This window comes from Vigna angularis, chromosome 3, assembly GCF_016808095.1.
Source record: "Vigna angularis cultivar LongXiaoDou No.4 chromosome 3, ASM1680809v1, whole genome shotgun sequence".
Lineage (NCBI taxonomy): Eukaryota > Viridiplantae > Streptophyta > Magnoliopsida > Fabales > Fabaceae > Vigna > Vigna angularis.
Genome location: NC_068972.1, coordinates 36,470,741 through 36,491,997, shown reverse-complemented (window position 1 = coordinate 36,491,997; position 21,257 = coordinate 36,470,741). Strand labels below are relative to the sequence as shown.

Below are 21,257 nucleotides of genomic sequence, written 5' to 3'. Positions count from 1 at the left end.
AGTTTTGCATATATAATTTGTATTTCATTATTTATGAGTTACTTAAGACTTAAAAGATAAATAAAAAGATTAAAAAGTTAAAGACCGTATTAAAAATAATATTTATAAATTTATTGTTGTAAGGTTTTATTCAAAATTAATATCAATATTTAATATATATGTTAGATTAAGTCTTATTAATATTTTCTTTCCAATAAATTTTCATGAAAGATCTATAAAAATAAATTATTGCTAATCTTAAGAATGTGTATTTATTTATACGAGTCTTTCAAGATACTAAAAGAACTGTTAAAATGGTGTTTAAAGTATTGATTATTTATTTTGAGATAAAGCCGATTAATTATGTATTTTCAAACTAAATTTGTGACGTGTATTATTTAACAGTAAAATAAATTCAAAACATTTTAATTACTAATAGGACGAGAGTTTATATTTTTCTTGGCTTATTTTATTCCGATTAACTTTTTTCTAATGATAGAATAACTCACTGCTAAATCTTAAAATAAAAACCATCTCAAATATACGATTAGATAAGAATTTCATTCAGTTCACGAAAATAACCATTGCACAAAATGTAAAAATCACAAATTTTGTAATTTTAAATAAGTTGTTGTTATGAAATTACCTTCAACAATTATCTCTAGGAAATGAATCCAAATAGTATATAATTTTCAAATGAAACCATATTTTAACACATTTTTACCGTTTCTACTCTTACAAACACGATCAATTTAAATTATTACTTTGGCAACAAAATTATAAGTAATCCCATTTTGTATCACTATATTATTATAAAAATTAATAAAAAGAAGTTTCATTTTTATAAATGTTGTTTATATACAATTTTTAATAATATTTTTTATTTGAATTATTAGTATAATAATTAATTTTGTAGTAATAAGTTTCTTTCTATTATAAAAAAATACAAAAGGCATTTATTTATCAGTATTTTAATAATTCATATATGTTTTTCTTTACTATATTATTACAAAAAAAAGTATGTTTTTTTTCTAAATTAAATTAGAAAATATTTCATCCTGATTTTATGAAAATAATATAAAAGATTCTCTTCAATATATTGTATTATAGTTTAACGTGAACTTAATTTATTTATATATATATATATATATATATATATATATATATATATATATATATATATATATATATAAATTGAAATTTTAAATTACATAGACAAATTAAACATAATTTTTGTTTAGAAAAAAATACTTATTTAACTCTTTTAATAATTTCATGGCGAAAGGAGAAGGAATGAATTAATAAATTAATCGAAGTATTTATTTTGATTTATTATCCTAACAAAATCAGACTGTCTGGGCATAATTTCTGATAAATTTTTGTCACATGCAATGGGACAAGTGTATGCACGTGCATGTCACATGCAAGAAGCAAACACTATCCAGAGCTATGCGCCATGGAATAATGCGTATTATTCTTGTGTTCGCATGTTCCACCAGATTTTGACATATAAAAAACTAGCATGCAATGCAAGCTTTTGCGAATCAACATTCACATTGAAGGGTGCAGAAGAGAACAAAACGTTTTGCATTATTCAGAGAGAGAAAGACAAAGATAGTGATCCAATGCAACAAGATTGGAGAAGAAGATAAAAAGAAGGACGCGTTCAAAAGGTGTGGCTCGTTGTTTCTGATTGATCTGAAAACCCTTTTGCTTGATTTGGTTCGCTATCTGTTTGTTTTTATGCACATTAAACAAACAAAGTGCAGATAACAATGCACAACAATCACACTGCTTCAGAAAACTAACCTATCTAGCTTCACACATATATATACATATATGCTTGTGTCTGACTCGGATGCATGTCACATGTGATCACGTTTCTTCATAAGGAAAGTTATGAAATTTTAACATATTAGGGCCTACCCACGTTAAGTTTTCGCGTATATGTTATTTTTGAGTTTTGTTTTGGACCAAATGGGATAGACCCAGATTTCGAAATCTGCGACTAACGCTGAGGTAACGAATCTGAAGCCTAAGAATATATCTGGTTAATTCTGCATGAGCTATCTTCTGGGCGAGGTTTTGTTTGTTTTGTGATTCTGGGTTTGAGTTTTTTTGTTATAAATTGATTAATGTTGGTTGGAAAAATTACAGAAAGTGAAGTGAAGATTGAATAAAGATGAAGAACTCTAGTTTGGAAAGTGGAATATTCATTGACAGTGATGAAGATGTGGAGAATGATCAGCATAAATATTTGAACGATGGAAACGATTCGGATTGTTCGAATTATTCCAATGAGAGGAAACCCAGCAACTACAACATGGCATGGCCTCAAAGTTACAGGTCAGCTTCACCTGTGTGCATAGTGTGTTTCGATCTGTCATGAATGAGTGTGTTTCTGGCTATTCATTTGACTTTTATTTTTTTTAATTTTTCATTTCTTAAGGCGAGAATAAGGCTTTTCTTCCCAAGGAAAATTGACTAATCATATCGGTTGGAAAAAGAAGCAAAAGTAAGATGTTGGAATGGGAATTCAGAATGTGTATGTCCCCACAGGTGTTTATTAATCCAAGAGGGAAAAAAAAGTGCTTATTGGTATTACGTTATTCTAAGAAAGTGAAAAAAAGTGACAGATAAGATAAAAGAAAAACAAAAAAAAATGGTAAAATATAGCAAAAACAGATTGTTTGGGGTTTTGAGAAAAAGAAAAAGTAAGTATAAAAGTGTAGAAAATAGTAAAATTCCATTGTCATCCAATTAAACATATTCACTACAGGTTTCTGATAATCAATTATAGTTTTTTGACATTGATTATGTGTTTCACAAAATGTTTGGGGTAATTGACTATATATCAGCCAAATTAATCTATTTTTTGTGAGTAAAAGTGAATATTTACAGAGAAATGAATGCTGTGTAACGCTTTCTTTTTTTTCCCCTCACATTTTCTCTTTACCAAAGTGTTTTTAAAAACTAGAAAACACTTATTCTTGTTTTGGCCAATTGCTGATACGTAATATAATATTATAAAAGGGCAGAGATGGAAAAAAATGATGGGTGTATGCAGTATGAGACTCTCCATATATCAGTCTGAGGTTGTAAAAAGTGATGACAGAATCCGACTTTTTGTTCATCACCCTTGCTGGTTGAATATTTGTTTCTTCATCTCTCATTTTGGCATTTTGCTTAATGAATCTGAAATGCACCAAGTTGAAGTACTTATTTTGATGCAATTAATAATGTTTCAGGCAATCCATTGATCTATATGGTAGTGTACCATCACCAAATATTGGATTTCTGGGGACCACATCCCTGTCAAGATTAGGAAGTTCTTTTATTTCTTCATCTTTGACAAGGAGGCAAACTCTTGAAATATTACAACCAGAGAAAAAATCACTCTTGCAACCCACAGAAGAGGAGCAACTGCGACATACCTTGCTTCCTTCACAGCTATCTAGAAAGTCTTCCATTAGGAAAGATCCTTCCAAGGTTTCTCATGAAGTTCACATACCTGGCCAATGCACTTTTGGACAAGCTGTGCTTAATGGTAAGTATACTGATAACTGCTTCTTCAATGCAAAATATAAAATGAAAACAAACGAAAGCAATTATAGTGAAGCTATATTAAGTGAAGAATGATATCAATATAGGGAAGAATGACAACAATATACTAAAAGCTTTCTATCTTCATTTCTATTCATTCATAACTCAAGTCAATTGAAAAAAATATATTTTTTTTCTCCAGTTAATCGAAATAGTATACACAACTTGTAAATATTCCAATGAACAATAGTCATAAAACATATCATTTCATAAATTCTCATAGAAAAGTTCATTTAAATTCCATCATACAAACGCTTAGTAACCTTAAGGGTCTGTTTGTTCTGTTTTAACTACACTTTTGTATATGTGAGTATATTATTAGTTAGTTTGAAGATGTTACATTTGTCTGGAACTAAACCTGAGAGACAAAAACTATAGTACTTTGCATAGTATGTTGTTATGAAATCAGAAAATTATGAAGAGTTGTAATACAAGAAAGAAACAGAAAAGAGGGCTTTTTGTATGAAGATGCACAATAGAAGGGAGAAAAATAGTAAAATTCAATTTTCTGAGTGCGACATATTGTGTGTTACAAAAGGTTTCCCTCTAATTAATACACACAAGAGAGAGCACAAAATAAATATCACTACTGCGTTTCACTTAACAACTCATCATACAACCAACTTTCCCACAACAAGGTTTATCATTAAATTGAATCTAACATGAGATAGCCAACAGAAAACAACATCTTAAAGTATGTATAAAAGTCTCAATTTCTGATGTATCCTTATGTTTTCTAAGGTATTGTGGTCATTTATCTTCTGTACAAGAACACAATTTCCATTATAATCTTGTTACTGCAGGGAGGACAAAAGTTCTATTATAAGGTTTTAGTTTGCAGTTAAAATTACAGTTTTGTCACAATTTTGTTGTTGTAAATAAATGTTCTCTAATTCCTCAATTGCACTTACAAAAACATTGATATGGTGGCTACAATGATAGCTACAACTGCTATTTAAAATCATGAAATTGTTACTCAATTGGACCACTTAACTGTAAGAGGTTCTTGGACTTTCTGAAACTTCACTTTTCATAAAAGTTCAGAATATTGAACTGCGATCCATAATTCATCTTTCACCAGCAGGTTGTTTGTGAACCAAAACCCCACATATATTCAAATACAAAAAAAAAAATAGTATACAAGTAAAAAGTGTAAGTTTTCATGATCTTAATTACATGACATTAGGATCTTAAGAATTTATGATTCTCACTACAACAAACATAATTACATAATCAAGATAAAAAATCACTAACCTTGATCCATGCTTTCCTTTCCTCTTGATCTTCAACTCCTTACCCAATCTATCCCTTGATGCAAGCTATAATTCTCTCAAACTTTCTTGATGGTGGTTTCAATGGAGAGAGCTCCTTCATATATGCATAGGGACAGAACCCTTCATCCATAATTATACAACTTCCATCAAGTTGTAAATTTGCCATTAAGTCCCTCAATTAAATTAAATCACATTTTAACCCTTATTTATTTTCACATGAGTCACTTAATAGTTGGGTAATTCTAACATTCTCCCACTTGACTCTTGTGATGTCATAACATTATGTGATTTAATATACAATCACAATGCGCATTTGAGGACTTTACATAATTGGCTTCATCATTATTCATAATTAAAGATATAGAAATAATAAGAGTCATGGCGGTCGCACATCATTCAATCGATATGTCTCCTTCCATGTACTACTGTATCATCTCCTTCTCTTTAATATGACGTTAGAAAACTTAAATACATAATGGGTTCAAACATAATGTCATTTTAATAACAATAATATAATTTGTTTGTTTTTCTTCATCATAATTTGTATACATAACCATACAGAAGAAAATACAAATACAAATTTCAGAATCTTATACATTAAATAATTCAAGTGTCACATAAGCATTAATAACATTAACATTCAACTTTCAGTGGTAGACATAATGCCCATATTCTTTACATGATCAACAAATAATTTGGGCGGTAACCCTTTTGTTAAAGGGTCAGAAATCATAAAATCAGTGCTAATATGTTCTATTGACACTTTATGTTTCTGAATTTCTTCTTTAACGACAAAGTATTTCAATTCCATATGTTTAGCACCTTTGGAATACTTGTCGTTCTTAGAAAAGAAGACTGCTGCGGAATTGTCACAATAAATTTTCAGCGGCTTGGCAATACTGTCAACTATTCCAAGTCCTGAAATAAAGTTCCGCAACCAATTAGCCTGAATAGTGGCCTCAAAGCATGCCACAAATTCAGCTTCCATAGTGGATGTAGCAATGACGGACTGCTTCGCACTTTTCCATGAGATTGCTCCTCCGGCTAAAAGATACAGATAACCATATGTAGATTTTCTTGTATCTATACAGCCAGCAAAGTCTGAATCTGTATATCCAATCACTTCAAGATGATTAGATCTCTTGTAAGTAAGCATGTGATTCTTTGTTCCTTGTAGGTATCTTAAAACTTTCTTTGCAGCTTTCCAATGATCCATTCCTGGATTACTCTGATATCTACCAAGCATACCAACTGCAAAACTAATATCTGGTCTTGTACATGTTTGAGCATACATCAAACTCCCAACAACAGATGCATAAGGGATATTTTCCATCTGTTTCCGTTCCAAATCATTCTTTGGACATTGCATGAGACTAAACTTGTCTCCTTTATGTATTGGAACGGGAGATGCTGAACATTTATCCATCTTAAATCTCTCTAAAACTTTATTAATATATGCTTTCTGAGACAAACCTAACAATCCTTGTGATCTATCACGGAATATTTCTATTCCTATCACATAATATGCCTCATTCATATCTTTCATTTCAAAGTTGTTAGAGAGAAATTTCTTAGTCTCACTTAATAGACCAAGGTCATTAGTTGCAAGCAAGATATCATCAACATATAGAATCAAAAATATAAACTTGCTCCCACTGACCTTTAGATATATACACCGATCAACAATGTTTTCCTTAAATCCAAAGGATATAATAGTATCATTGAACTTGAGATACCATTGTCGGGAAGCTTGTTTAAGTCCATATATTGATTTCTTTAGTTTATACACCATGTGTTCCTTTCCTTTTTCAGTGAACCCCATCGGTTGATCCATATAGACATCCTCTTCTAAATCTCCATTCAGAAAAGCAGTTTAAACATCCATTTGATGCAACTCAAGATCATAATGAGCTACTAATGCCATGATAATTCGGAAAGAATCTTTCTTAGAAACAGGTGAAAATGTTTCTTTATAGTCAATGCCATCTTTCTGAGTAAAACCTTTGGCAACAAGTCGGGCCTTGTAGCGTTCGATATTACCATGAGAGTCATGCTTAGTCTTAAAGACCCATTTACACCCAACTCTCTTGCATCCTTCTGGTAATTCCACAAGATCCCATACATCATTTTGTACCATCGATTTAAGCTCATCTTTCATAGCATTTAACCACTTATCAGAATTATCACCATTAATGGCTTCTGAAAATGAAACTGGATCATTATCAATACTTAAGTCGTTTTCTGACTCTTGTAGATAAATCACATAATCATTCGAAATAGCAGACTTTCTTTCTCTTTGAGATCTTCTTAATACTATTTCTTGTGATTGTTCTACAACTGGTTCATTGTTAATCATGGGAGTATTAATGTGTTGTTCTTCTTGATTGTTGTGTGTTTCTACAACATGAGGAACAACAACTCTTGAAGAAGAGGTACCAATTACAGGAACTTGTACTTTAATTTCTGTAATTTCAACCTTTCGTGAATCTACACTCCCACTAGTTTCACCATTTTCAATGAACCGAGCATTTCCAGTTTCAACAATTCTTGTACTATGGTTAGGACAGTAAAATATATACCCTTTTGATTTTTCTGGATAACCAATGAAATATCCACTGATTGTTCTTGCATCCAGTTTCTTTTCTTGCGGATTATAAATTCTTATTTCTGCCTGACAACCCCAAACATGCAGGTGTCTCAAACTGGGTTTCCTATTTGTCCATAACTCAAAAGGAGTCTTTTGAACAGCTTTACTGGGAACCCTGTTTAACAAATACATGGCAGTCTTTAATGAATACATCCACAATGATACAGGTAAACATGAATTACTTAACATACTCCTAACCATATCCATTAAGGTTCGATTACGCCTTTCTGATACACCATTTTGTTGTGGTGTGCCTGGCATTGTATATTGAGCACAAATACCACGTTTCTCAAGAAATTTAGCAAATGGACCAGGGTGTTGTCCACTTTCATCATATCTTCCATAATACTCACCACCTCTATCAGACCTGACAATTTTCACCTTTCTGTCTAATTGTCTTTCTACTTCATTTACGTAAACTTCCAAGACATTCACTGCTTGAGATTTCTCATGCAGTAGATAGACATATCCATAACGCGAAAAATCATCAATGAAGGTGATGAAGTATTTCTCTTTATTGAAGGTATTCACATCAAACGGACCACATATATCAGTGTGTATAATTTCAAGAAGCTGTGTACTTCTTGTGGCTCCTTTCTTTGTGTGTTTTGTTTGTTTGCCTTTAATACAATCCACACATACATTCAGATCAGTAAAATCTAAATCCGGAAGGATTTCATTCTTTACTAATCTTTGGATTCTTTCTTTGGAAATGTGTCCCAAACGTTTATGCCACAAATAAGCAGATCGTTCATCCACTAAACTGCGTTTAGTGCTAACATTGTGATGCAAGGTCATAAGAGTTTCAGCATATAAATTATCCAAATTCAATTTATATAAACCATCATAAAGTGTACCAGATCCAATCATACAGGCACGCTTAAACAAACTGAAACAACCATTCCCAAATTTAAAAGAGTATCCAGCAACATCAAGCTTAGACAAAGAAATCAAATTTCTAGTGATACTAGGTACATAAAAAGTATCCATCAGGTCTAAGTGATATCCAGTGTCAAGAATTAATCGATAAGTCCCAACAGCTTCCACTGGAACTTTCACTCTATTTCCCATGAAGACGAACTTCTCAGTTGGGTTTATGGTTCGGATTGTAAGGAATCCCTGCATCACATTAGAAACATGAGTCGTACATCCAGAATCAATCCACCAAGTATTATGGGGAACTTCAGTTAAGTTTGATTCAAAACATACGTAAGCATTATGCTTACCTTTCTTTTCGAACCAAGCTTTACGCTTTAAGCAGTCTTTCTGAAAATGTCCAGGCTTCTTGCAGAAATGACATTTATCATTTTTCTTCTGGATTTTGGTTGAGGACTCGTCAATCTTTAATGGTCCTTTACCCTTTACATGTTTCTTGAATTTCTTTCCAGCTCCTTGATTCTTTAGATAATGAACAGAGTGGCTTCTTAAGTTCTTAAGTCTGGTCTCTTCTTGAACTAACATACTGTGCAATTCATGCACATTCCATTTGTCTTTTAAGGTGTTATAGTTCATCTGAAATGGACCATACTCAGACGGTAGCGAGTTCAAAACGAATTGTACCAGAAAAGTTTCATCCACTTTCATTCCCAAAGACTTAAGTCTTGCTGCAATATTTGTCATCTCGATCACGTGTTCATGCATAGTACGTGAACCGTCAAACTTCATGGTGGTCAACGTACTCATCAATGTCCCAGCAAGGGACTTGTCAGCAGTTTGGGAGCGCTCTTCCACTAATTTCATAAATTCTTTCGCATTTTCAGTTTTCGGAATAGCAGATTTGATGTTACTTGCAATGCTCATTCTCATAAACATTAGACTAAGTCTGTTTGATCTTTCCCAAGCTTTGTAATGAGCTTTCTCTTCAGTGCTACTAATATCAGTGGTAGCAGCCGGTTTCTCAACTTGAAGAGCCAAGTCAAGATCCAATACACCTAAGTGAAATTGGACTTGTTCACTCCAATCAGGGAAATTTAAACCATTAAAGACCGGAACAGACGTAGCGAGCGAGTGTAAAGATACCGGAACGGGAACTGTAATTAATACATGCTAATCATTAGTGCTTTGAGTCATAAATACAGATTCATACTTTAATCATCATTCTATGTATATCAGTGTTCTCCTTTGGGAGATCCATTAATACACAAACATAAGCATAATGATGCTAATAATTGTAAATCTTTATTGATAATTAAAATATGCATCAACTAGAATCATCTACTACCTTTGGGTATATAAATAAATCTAGCGAGCATACAAAATTATCTACAATCATACTCATTAATTATAAGATCAAATAATCATCTTTGGATGATACAAAATATCTTATAATAATGAATTTTCAATTAACCCATAAATTAATTATTCATAATTTAGCATCCATACAATGAGTAATTGAAATAAAATCATTAATAATTTGAAATTAAAATAACTTTAAAATTTTGGTCACTTTAGTGACTAACAAAATTTACCATAATTAATTTCAAATAATAATAATAATAATAACATTAATTTGTTATTCGTCATACATAACATCCTTGTTAAATTTAATTTAACAATATACATTATTCACATAAAAATTTATTATGTGTCATAATTAAAATTGAAAATCCTAATTTCAATTTAAGTGGGTAAAATTTTATAACAGTAATAAAACTTTTTCTTTAATTTGCATAAGTAATTAATTATTAAGTGTGCTGTATGTTAGCTACTGCCATTCATATAAAACAAGCAAATGAAAATTGATTTTCATAGCGTGATGTATGTTGGATAGCATAGCACCATTATCATATAAAATAAAAACAAAAGCAAAAGCAAAAGAAGTGGCTTTCATTTACGTGAGGTGTGCTCACCATTCTTCATATAAAGCCAAAATGAAAGTTGCCTTTCATTATTCACCATTCACGGCAATTTGTCAACATTCATAAAGGTAATGTTTAATAATAACATTTTGGCATTGCATTCCATTCCCGTAAGCATTATCAACCAACAACTATTCATCATCTTCTTCCTAAAACTTACTATTCATTATCTTCTTCCTCCAACATAACATACAATTTAAAGCTTTTATTCCAGCACCACAATATCATCATAAGCAACTTACAGAAACATAATATTCATAAATATTATAATTAAGATTCATTTTAGGAGAATCATAAATCTAACAACCTAAGCTCTGATACCACATGTAAGTTTTCATGATCTTAATTACATGACATTAGGATCTTAAGAATTTATGATTCTCACTACAACAAACATAATTACATAATCAAGATAAAAAATCACTAACCTTGATCCATGCTTTCCTTTCCTCTTGATCTTCAACTCCTTACCCAATCTATCCCTTGATGCAAGCTATAATTCTCTCAAACTTTCTTGATGGTGGTTTCAATGGAGAGAGCTCCTTCATATATGCATAGGGACAGAACCCTTCATCCATAATTATACAACTTCCATCAAGTTGTAAATTTGCCATTAAGTCCCTCAATTAAATTAAATCACATTTTAACCCTTATTTATTTTCACATGAGTCACTTAATAGTTGGGTAATTCTAACAAAAAGTTCACAAATCTAAAACATCAAAATAATTTTGAACAAAAGATCACTCGTTAATAACCCACTAACTCACTCTTTTACTCTTAGATGATCCAATATGAAACCGAACCAATACTCAATATAGCTTGTAGATGACAAAATTGTTGAAGTAAAAGATTTGGCTTTCAAAAAAAGCTTTGTTAGAATGTGAACTCTTGACGATAATTAGTCTCTGATTGTTGGGTTAATTGTTTTGGATTTTGCAGGCATAAATGCTCTTTGTGGAATAGGAATCCTTTCAACCCCTTATGCTGTTAAAGAAGGTGGATGGGTTGGCCTTTCTATATTGTTATTGTATGCACTTTTTTCCTATTACACTGGTTTGCTTCTGCGTTACTGCTTGGATAGTTCACCTGGTCTTGAGACATACCCTGACATTGGCCAAGCAGCTTTTGGTACTATTGGACGTGTCATCATATCTGTGAGTTTCAATACTTTCTTCATCAATGGTTAATTTCAAAGCATTAATTAGTCTCTAATCTCTTGCCGCTGCTTTTACTCTATTTTTTGCATGCAGATAATATTGTACATGGAACTATATGTAAGTACTTCCTTCACTCTTTGCTGCTTTTGAAATCTCAGTTGTTATTTGTCATGTCAAGAGAATATGGAATATATAAAGAAAATCTTGTTTGAACAAATTCTCATCTTCATTTCTGAAAGATATAGGTGTTTACATTTGGATCCTTTAAATGATTTAAAAGATGAATCATTATCATTTCTGAAAGATATAGGTGTTTTACATGTGTTTTAAACTTTTGGTTTGATTTGATTTGATATGATTTTTCTCCCTTCTCTAATTAAGATTTTGATGAGGATAACTTAATCTATTACATATTTGTTCATTTTATGCAGGCTTGTTGCATTGAGTACATAATTGTGGAGAGTGACAACTTATCGACATTATTTCCAAATGCACACATTAATTTGGGTGGAATTGAAGTGAATGCACACATATTGTTTGCAATATTGACAGCTTTGGCTCTTCTTCCTACTGTTTGGCTTCGTGATCTACGCATTCTCAGTTACATCTCAGGTACAAGCTTTATCCTATCATTCTTTCCTTTTCTACTGCAAGCAAATGTTATCTACCAATTTTTAAACCAACAAAAATGCTTTTATAAACAATGTCAAAATGGTTTTGGTGAAATTATACTCTACCGAATTTATAAACATTAATCAATCATTTTAAGTACTCTCATTGAAAATGGTTTTGGTGGACTTATGATGCAAACTGTCACATGAAATGCTTAGAAATGAACATTTGGAAGCATTTGTGTAACCATTTTAAGATGTTGTTATTGAAGCTTGTGGAGTTATTGCTACGGTTCTAGTGGTTGTATGCTTGATCTGGGTTTGCTTGGTAGACAAAGCTGCCATTGATGATAGCCAAGGAACAACAACCTTGAATCTCGCAACTTTTCCTGTTGCAATGGGTCTCTATGGTTACTGCTACGCAGGACATGCTGTGTTTCCAAATCTCTACACTGCCATGGCAAATCGGAATCAATTTCCTGGAGTGCTCTTAGTATGGTAAACAAATCAAAAACTTCCAATTTTTAGTTATTCACACTCTTAGCAAACTCGAAGCTAAAGTTGAAGGTGAAACTCAAAGCTAACTTAAACCAACCATACCATCTAGTTCTTAGGCCCTGAAATCCCTTAGTCCTGTATAGAAATTTTAGTTTTTGGTAAGTGAAGCACATGTTTGCAAAAGAAGTGTTGGTTAATAATTTTTTTTTCAAACAAATGATAAAGTATTTAAAAAATATTTTATTGAAATATATGCATTATAATAATTTACACATCAAATTATTATATAAAAATTAAAAGTAATTTTACTTGAACAACTTAAACTTTAAAAGTATTTATTTTATTTTTAATTTATTTACTTTTTACAAAAAGCCAAAATTGTATGATGGCTTGAGATATAGTCGAATCGAGTTTAAAAATAATAGTCTATTTAAAAATTATATCTAATTATTCATGGATTATTTTATACCTAGTCGTATATATATATATATATATATATATATATATATATATATATATATATATATATATATATATATATATATATATATATATATATATATATATATATATATATATATATATAATTTTAAATTATATTATTTAAAATAATTTTTTAAAATATAAACTTAAATAAAACATATTTAATATTAAAGAAAAATATTAGTACAATAGTATGATTTTAATTTTATTATATTATTATTAGTTATTATTAGAAATAATAAATACCATTAATAGTAATATTTTTATCATTATAAGAATATTATTATCATTAATATTAATTTTATTATAATCAATTCTTTTAAATATATCATTTAAAAAATAATATTTTGATTTTTAGAAAATATTAGGAAATAAAAAAATAAAGGATAAAGAAACATAAAAGAATAATGAGAGAGAGAGAGAGAGAGAGAGAAATTTTGGACAAGAATCATTATAACTTAATACATAAAAGATTAACATATTAATGATTTTTATCAAAATAATATTCACAATATTATATATAAAAATACCAACCTAATCATTAACCTCTATATTAAATATTGAGTACAGCCAAGAACTCCAACAACTTGCATTGATATTTTTAAGAATCACCACCATATGTTTAGGTTCATAGTTTGCATCCAACTATGGTTGTAGATTCACATTCTTAGTTTGAAGTTAATTGTATCAGTGTCTGAAGTGCTTTTGACAAAACACAAAAGACTTTGGCACCTGGTATATCTTATATCTCTGTGATTAAGAATTGTTTATAGTAACGGTCTATAAGTTTAAACATTTTAATTGTTCGAGTATATATTACTATGTTTTCATTTGCTTATTTGATATCCACTGAAATAAGTTAGCACATCAGCTAACAACTCAGACTTTCATGCAAACAAGCTTAGTGCAAATTTGAATATGCATCTAAACAAATAACAACACGAAAGAGGAAGTAAATAGCTTGCATGATGCAGAAGGTCAAATGTGCTGAGTTGTACTTCACTGATAAAAAGCATCTCAAATATATATGCATACATGTATATATAACCTTTCAAAGAGATAAGTAAGAAGTAACACAACAAGTAACAAGAGACAACCAAAACAACCTAAATTTTGATCTTCAGATATATCATGATAGTATAATAGCTTGAAGGAAAGCTTCTACTCTGAGTTTTATCTCTTGCCTATCAAAAGTTACCATGTTTGCATTTAATGCTACATCCTCACCTAATGAGTTAATTTATTATCAAACTTTATTATCTGTTGAAAATTAATATTTACTGTAAAAAATTCTGAAGTTTCCAATCTTAAATTCGTCTTGAACTTCAACACAAACCCTGCTGCCACTGAAAAAAATATTCTGTAGAATTTATGTTTAAGTATCTATCTTATTCAATGAGAAGTTATTTTTCCGTGCAGTTTTGCTATTTGTACAAGTCTGTATTGTGCAGTAGCTGTTGTTGGTTACTCAGCATTCGGAGAAGGAACACATTCTCAGTTCACTCTTAACATGCCCCAACACTTAGTAGCTGCCAAGATAGCTGTGTGGACTACGGTATGCTCATTCTAGATTCTGCTTCTATATATATATATATATATATATATATATATATATATATATATATATATATATATATATATCACCATATTATTCATATTTTATCAGTCAGATAAAATTGCTAATCTTTTGTATCATGCGATTTTATTTTGCAGGTGGTCAATCCATTTACCAAATATCCTTCATATGTGCCATATAAATAAATACATTTGTGCTTGCTTGCCAAAACTTTGTGCTTAGCAACTAATATAAGTTCTTAACACCAATTGAAATATAAGAGAAACAACAATGATAATTTGCGTCATAAATATAAATATTTAGCAGAGCCAACAAACTTGTTTGATTGGCACTAGCCAAATCCTTCAATTTCACACCAGGTGAGGAAAAAATGCTACAACATTAGAATGTTTTTCATTTTTCTGACGTTGATTTTCCAAAATGTCATGAATATGATGAAAGTCTTATATTTTTTGCATTTTCCCTGTTCATTTACAGATAATGGAGATGTTTGAATGAAATCAATCTGTGGCATTTAGTTGAGAGGCTGTGTATGAATAGAATGATTAGAGTCATTGACTGAACCACAAAGTAACCACTTACATGTTTTAAAAAGAAAGGAACATGAACTTGCTTGGCCTTCAACCTTTCATGAAATTTCAATACAATTTTAATGAACATTTTTACCGAGATTGAGTTTGTTTTCTCTGTTATTGTTATGTTTCCACTCTAACAACCTATATTTTTATTCATGGAAATGGAACATTCAACTCATTTATGGACATCCTATCCTAGTGCAGCACTTTCTGTCTTGTTATTTCTCTTGCTTTCTCTTCATTGAGTACCTTTTTAACCTTTAAAAAGGAGTTAAGGTAGAATCAACTTATTTCAATCTATGTACCTACATTGTGAAGATAAAGATAAATGTTTTTTCTTAATTAGCACCACATATGCATTGAGTCTATCTCCAGTAGCAATGTGTTTAGAGGAATTGATACCACCAAACCACCCCAACTTCAACATATATTCCAAGCTAATTAGAACAGCCCTTGTAATTTCTACACTAGCCGTTGGTCTTTCAGTTCCCTTTTTTGGTAAGCTATTATTCTTCTTTCCTTATACTTTTATCAATTTTAGTGCCATGTGACAACATTTTGTCAATTGACTCAATAACTAGTGCATAAATCAAACAGATATGAAGGAAATATGGTAAGGATTTATTTTCTGTAAATATATTGAACCAAGGGTTATATCCCTCATCCTTTCACTTTCTTTATGGTCAGTTACTCCTAGTTACAAAATTTATTAGCCTTGTGGAAGTTAAGAGATGGAAAAAAATAAATGAAAAGTAAATAAAAATGCAGGGAAAGAGTCTTGATTCCAAATGAAAAATTATATTTGATTGAAAAGAATATTTTTTATTATTGAAGAATGAGACAGATATTGCCAAAGTTGGATTATATTTTTACTATGAACTGAATAGACTTTTGTTGCAGGTTTGGTAATGTCATTAACTGGATCTTTACTCACTATGTTTGTTGTAAGTGCCCTCAGGTTCTTCTCTTTCCTCTCCAAGAGGCACTACTGGCCATAAAATTCTTTATAACATGTTCGACCTTTTATGCAGTCATTGATTCTTCCTGCTGCTTGTTTTCTAAGCATAAGGGGTGGCAGAATCTCAAGCTTTCAGGTATGATGATCATCTCTTCATAGTAGTAATGCTAAATGAAAATCAGAAATATAATCACGTTTTCGTTATTTAATGAGAATAGCTTTCCTCCGCCAAATGGCTAGAATACAAACAAAGCATTCTTGTAGTCTTATAATATAGACATTTAGTTTGTCTATGTTGGCAACTGAGATTGTTTTCAATAGTTATCTGAAAATATTTTTGTATTTTTCTAATTTTCTGTTTTGCTTTTAAGTTTGGTTAAAGTTTTCTTATGTTCAGAAAAAAAAAAAGAGTTGTTGGTGTAGATTCATGATGTCTACTTTTTATTTAGTCATAATTTGTCGACCATTCTGTTCAGTTAAGAGTTTCGTAATTTTTCTATTAAAATTTCTGATATAAAATTACAGAGTATACTAAATCTGAATGGAAAATTAATATATCAAGAAATCAGCCTTGCTCATTTTTTCTACCCCTTTTTGTGTTCAATTCTGGCTTTTGACAATAGAGATGAATGGCAGAACTTTTCCATGAACTAAATCAAAGTGAGCTTTCATTGCGTCATCATATTTAAGTGAACAACTCAAGGTTATTCAAATATAGGATTTAAAAATGCAATTTGAATTATAACTGCTGTGCTGATAACCATACAACTTTGATTATGTAGCAATGCTAGACCATGAGATCTTTGTGATTGCCTCTAATGTGACTCATCTTTGCCCTCTTATTTCTACAGGTAGCACTTTGTGTTACAATTATTATTGTAGGTGTTGTATCAAGCTGTTTTGGATCATACTCATCCCTCGCTGAGATCATTGAGAAATTGTTTGGATAAAGTTTTGCAGTATAAATCCTAAACAATGAGACATGTAACAACCAAGGTCTAGTGCACTTGTTATTATTATCTATCGTTTTTTATTTCTCACCCCAAATGTTCAGTCATTTTTCTTCAGCGCATGATTTCACCTTTTGTTGTTGTCATAATGGTTAATTATTCTGGTTTGTTTCCACATCAGAAAAGGAAATTTCGCTCATGTTTGATATATGGGAATACTTAATCATAGTGGAAGGCTCAAACAAAATGGTCAAAGACTGGTTCAGAATGTATTTTTCTTCACAGATAGTGTTAATTTTATGAAACAAGTCTTCTTAGATAGTTTATAATCAATAATCGCGTTTATGATATTGTTTATTTCATAGCCTTCTTAAAATAATTTTTAGTAGACTAAGAAAAGAAGTATATATATAAACTCTTTTCAACATCTAGTTCTGAACAATGTAGAACCTTTTGATTACCCAAAAAGAAAAACAGGTAACGAAATTTGATAATCTACTTTTTAAGCTCTTAACTACCATTTTAGTTTATATATTTAGTATGATATGATTTTTGCTAGCTATAGCTATATAATTACGCGATTCAATATAAAAGATGTTTTGCTCTGACAACAGTGTACTCACGTACTAATAATTCGTGATATTGGCCTGATCAATGAACATTGGTTGAGAATAACTGAACTCAAAGGAATCTATATCAGAAGGTTAAGGGTAAGAAGACTAAATTAATACAACATTTTGATTATTTTATGTGTTATTTGAGACTAGATAACAGACACATTTTGTCTTTGACAAACGATAAGAACATTAAATTGAAACTTTATTATGAATGGGAACTACGACAGAGTCATTTATTCTTCTAAACAGATTGAACTGAATGACAAGCATGGAATCATGGGATGCGATTCTTATGAAATAACAGTAATACTACTCGGCATTGGTGCTACATATCAGTATGCATGTAACACCACTAGGTACTACAATAAGGATTCTAGAAAACTTGGTGGGTGGTGAAAATCACAAATTATCTGTTGTTGATTCCTATTGTCTGGTCACTGGAGCTTCATGTTTTTCAGCCTGCAAGTAACAGTTTCAAGAATTAACCACAAAAATAGAGTTCACGAGGCAAGTTAGAAAGGAAATATTTGCAGGGTTGATAGATATATGATTAACTATTTCGACAGTAACTTTTTAACTTTTGGTAGAACCATGAACACAGAGACGAGCTTTAAGTGCATCTAAGGATATTGGATTTAAAGAGAATCAGAGATTGCGCTTGCGCTTAAGTAGCTGCATGTTTCTGGGAACACAAATATATACACTGAATTTAATTCTAAATGCATAAATGATGTTGCAAAATGTTGTACCTTTTCCCCTCTTCATCAGATTCAGCAGTTTTCTTGTAGTTTGGGAATGGAACTTGGCCTGATTCAATTTCAGTAATGTCTCTGAGGAGTAGCTCATAGTGCCTTTTCACTTCATCAGGAGTTTTCCCTCCAACAGCAAGGGCAACATTGTTCCATCGGTCAGGGGTGTCCTTGTCATAAACAGCTAGAGCCCTTTCAAAGGCCTTGTTGTCCTTAGCACTCCATGAACCTGTAGCTGACATTGAGCTTGATGCCATTTCTGATAGTTAGTTAAGGTAACTAGATATATATAGAGTATTGCCTAAGGTTTCAAATGTAGTGAACTACTGGTATATGGTAGTGCTCAACTTCAACAGAGAGATGGAACTAATTAAGAAAGGTTGAGAAACTCTACAGTATAGTGCTAGGAAGAGTCTTGAAGATATGTGTAGAAAGGAAGCACCATGCATGCTCCTTTTATAAGCAGAAATGGAGGGTGTGACCATGCAAGGTGCAAGTTGTCTTCTCTTGCAAATTTTCCAAAACAAGCAGAATTTTAATGATTTGTTTCATCAGGAACCACAGAATTGAGCAGGACCAAGATGTTGAAGAGTAATGGGAGAATAAGTATCTTCAAAGGTTTAAACCTTCTTTCTGAATTAGGGTTGAGGACATTGCAGCTGCAGCTTTTGTAACATGATTTTATACGTGCACCAAAGTAAATTATGATAATTTTGCAATTACTCTAATTGTTGATGTGTCTCTTGTAATTGTGTATCACATGAGTATGTTACTATGACGTGCCCTCTTGTATTCTCCTAACATGCCACACCACAACATTCATTCCACCATTGATACTTGAAAGTTGGAGAAGAATATTGGAATTAGAATTTTGTTTTTTCTTGGAATGAAAAATGGAATAGTATGGTTGAATAAGTGAGCAAGAATATTATGTAGGACTTGAAAAACACAATAGAAGTTGTTACAATATAGATGAGCATTCTATTGAAATAAGTTTAACATTACTCAAACTAATATTGATTGGTGGAGCAATTGACATGATCAAACTCTGTAGCATTAGTTAATGAGTAAATGTAAATTTCAGTTGTGATTGTATTTTAAGCGTGAAAGGAAGAAGTCACGAAGTATATGAAAAAAAAGAGATTTATTTAACACTTTACGTGATAAATTTTGACCAATAATTTGAAAATGAATAATATACTCAAATTAAGGGTACTTTTAATGTGTAATTTTCATCCAAAACCACTATAGTCCATTCTACATATGTCGCAAGGTAGCACGAATGAACTTCTATTTCTCTCGTACGTGTATTGTACTACTTTCGCCTTGCACATGAACAAAAGATATATAAAAAGTTGCACCATAAGATCCATCACTTAACTTCACTATAATAAGGAAGTGGAACTTGAATATATACAAGGTTTAAACTTAAGTTGTTTTTAGCCTAATTGATCACAAGTATACGCAACATTGGCAACCCTAGATATTCTATCTTGAAGAGAACACAAATGTGTGATCATGTTATTTTGAACATGACATCAAACAAATAGAAAAGAGTAAGATTTGATTTGTAAACTTCTTTTTTATATGTTAGGAATTCAAAAATCAGTCTGAGTTTATAATTAAAATATAATTTTATAATGTCAAGAATTTAAGTTTTAATTTCAATCACATATTAACTAGAAATAATAAGGTTTAATAGATTCGGAAGTCCCTATATTTACGGGTTCGTTTCAATTGGGTCCTTCAATTTTGGAAGTGATCAATTGGGTCCCCACCACCGGCCTAATTTAATATTTTTAATAATTTCTAATTATATTTTCATTTATTAATATATTTAACAATTAAAAATGTTAAAAATTCATCTATACAGCTCAAACGGTGCCACCTGGATGCCATCTATATTTAACGAAAATGCTATTATTGAATCAAATTGACCAAATTAGGGACCCAATTGATCACTTCCAAAATTAGAGGACCCAATTGAAACGAACCTGCAAATATAGGGACCTTCGAACCTATTAAACCAAATAATAAAGTTAAATGATATATAAAGATGAAAACCCTAAAACATGTCTTACGAGTTTAAATTAGAAACGATGTTGTAATCTTTTATATGAATTGACTTATTATTTGCATCAAATTTTATCTAGATAATATACTTTAAAAAGTAAAAAAAAAAAAACTAAACTCAATGTGCAAATGTATTTGTGTATGTTTGATTTGTTAACTTAAATGCTTTAATGCAAAACAATCTTCATGATCACATTGAAAACTTTTGGTCAAGGTGTCAACGACAAAAGACAAAACAAGGTAAAGTTGAAAAATAAAAGAAGAATTAGAAAAATAAAATATGGCAACTTATTTTTATCTAATAAGAAGTGATATTAAAAAGCTTACATCAATTGGGAATAATATTAAATTGTAGAGAAGTGTTGAAGATTTAAAGAATGTTTAAATTCAAAAGATACATTAAAGAATTAAGAATTTAGTTGTTGAAATCTTATAATTTGTTTATATTATTTAAATTAGAGGTTAAGAGTTAAAAGACATAACCCAAACAACAAAGCACTCAAGAAAGTTTTTATTTATCATAAAAAATTTTCATTCAAATGTTTAGAGCTATGACGGCTAGAAAAACTCTCTTTGTGAAAAAGGATTTTGAAAAACCTAATGTGGATAGAACAAGAACTTTCACTGAGTGTGTTTTAAGTAATTGAG

The 21,257-nt window shown here is 30.8% G+C and overlaps 2 protein-coding genes across 3 annotated transcripts; one reads left to right on the top strand and one right to left on the bottom strand.

Moving 5' to 3' along the window:
- The first annotated feature begins 1,534 nt into the window (after positions 1-1,534).
- Positions 1,535-17,456, top strand: LOC108325345 (amino acid transporter AVT1C). Of its 2 annotated transcripts, none has more exons than XM_052874242.1 (13): positions 1,535-1,652; positions 2,137-2,325; positions 3,228-3,526; positions 11,302-11,516; positions 11,613-11,636; positions 11,951-12,131; positions 12,403-12,628; positions 14,531-14,666; positions 14,825-14,848; positions 15,619-15,760; positions 16,163-16,206; positions 16,294-16,356; positions 17,072-17,456. In XM_052874242.1, exons 2-13 carry the CDS (start codon positions 2,162-2,164, stop codon positions 17,168-17,170), a joined length of 1,617 nt encoding a protein of 538 aa, XP_052730202.1. In that variant the 5' UTR covers positions 1,535-1,652; positions 2,137-2,161; the 3' UTR covers positions 17,171-17,456. The 2 variants fall into 2 exon arrangements, with proteins under 2 accessions (XP_052730202.1, XP_052730203.1); XM_052874243.1 differs by lacking the exon at positions 1,535-1,652 and adding an exon at positions 1,860-1,998.
- A 514-nt stretch (positions 17,457-17,970) lies between these two features.
- On the bottom strand, positions 17,971-19,174 carry LOC108325714 (protein RADIALIS-like 3). Its single transcript, XM_017558808.2, has 2 exons — positions 18,537-19,174; positions 17,971-18,246 (listed from the first exon to the last, which is right to left on the bottom strand). The coding sequence occupies exons 1-2, from the start codon at positions 18,791-18,793 to the stop codon at positions 18,222-18,224; spliced, it is 282 nt and encodes a 93-aa protein (XP_017414297.1). The 5' UTR covers positions 18,794-19,174; the 3' UTR covers positions 17,971-18,221.
- Positions 19,175-21,257: the final 2,083 nt, after the last annotated feature.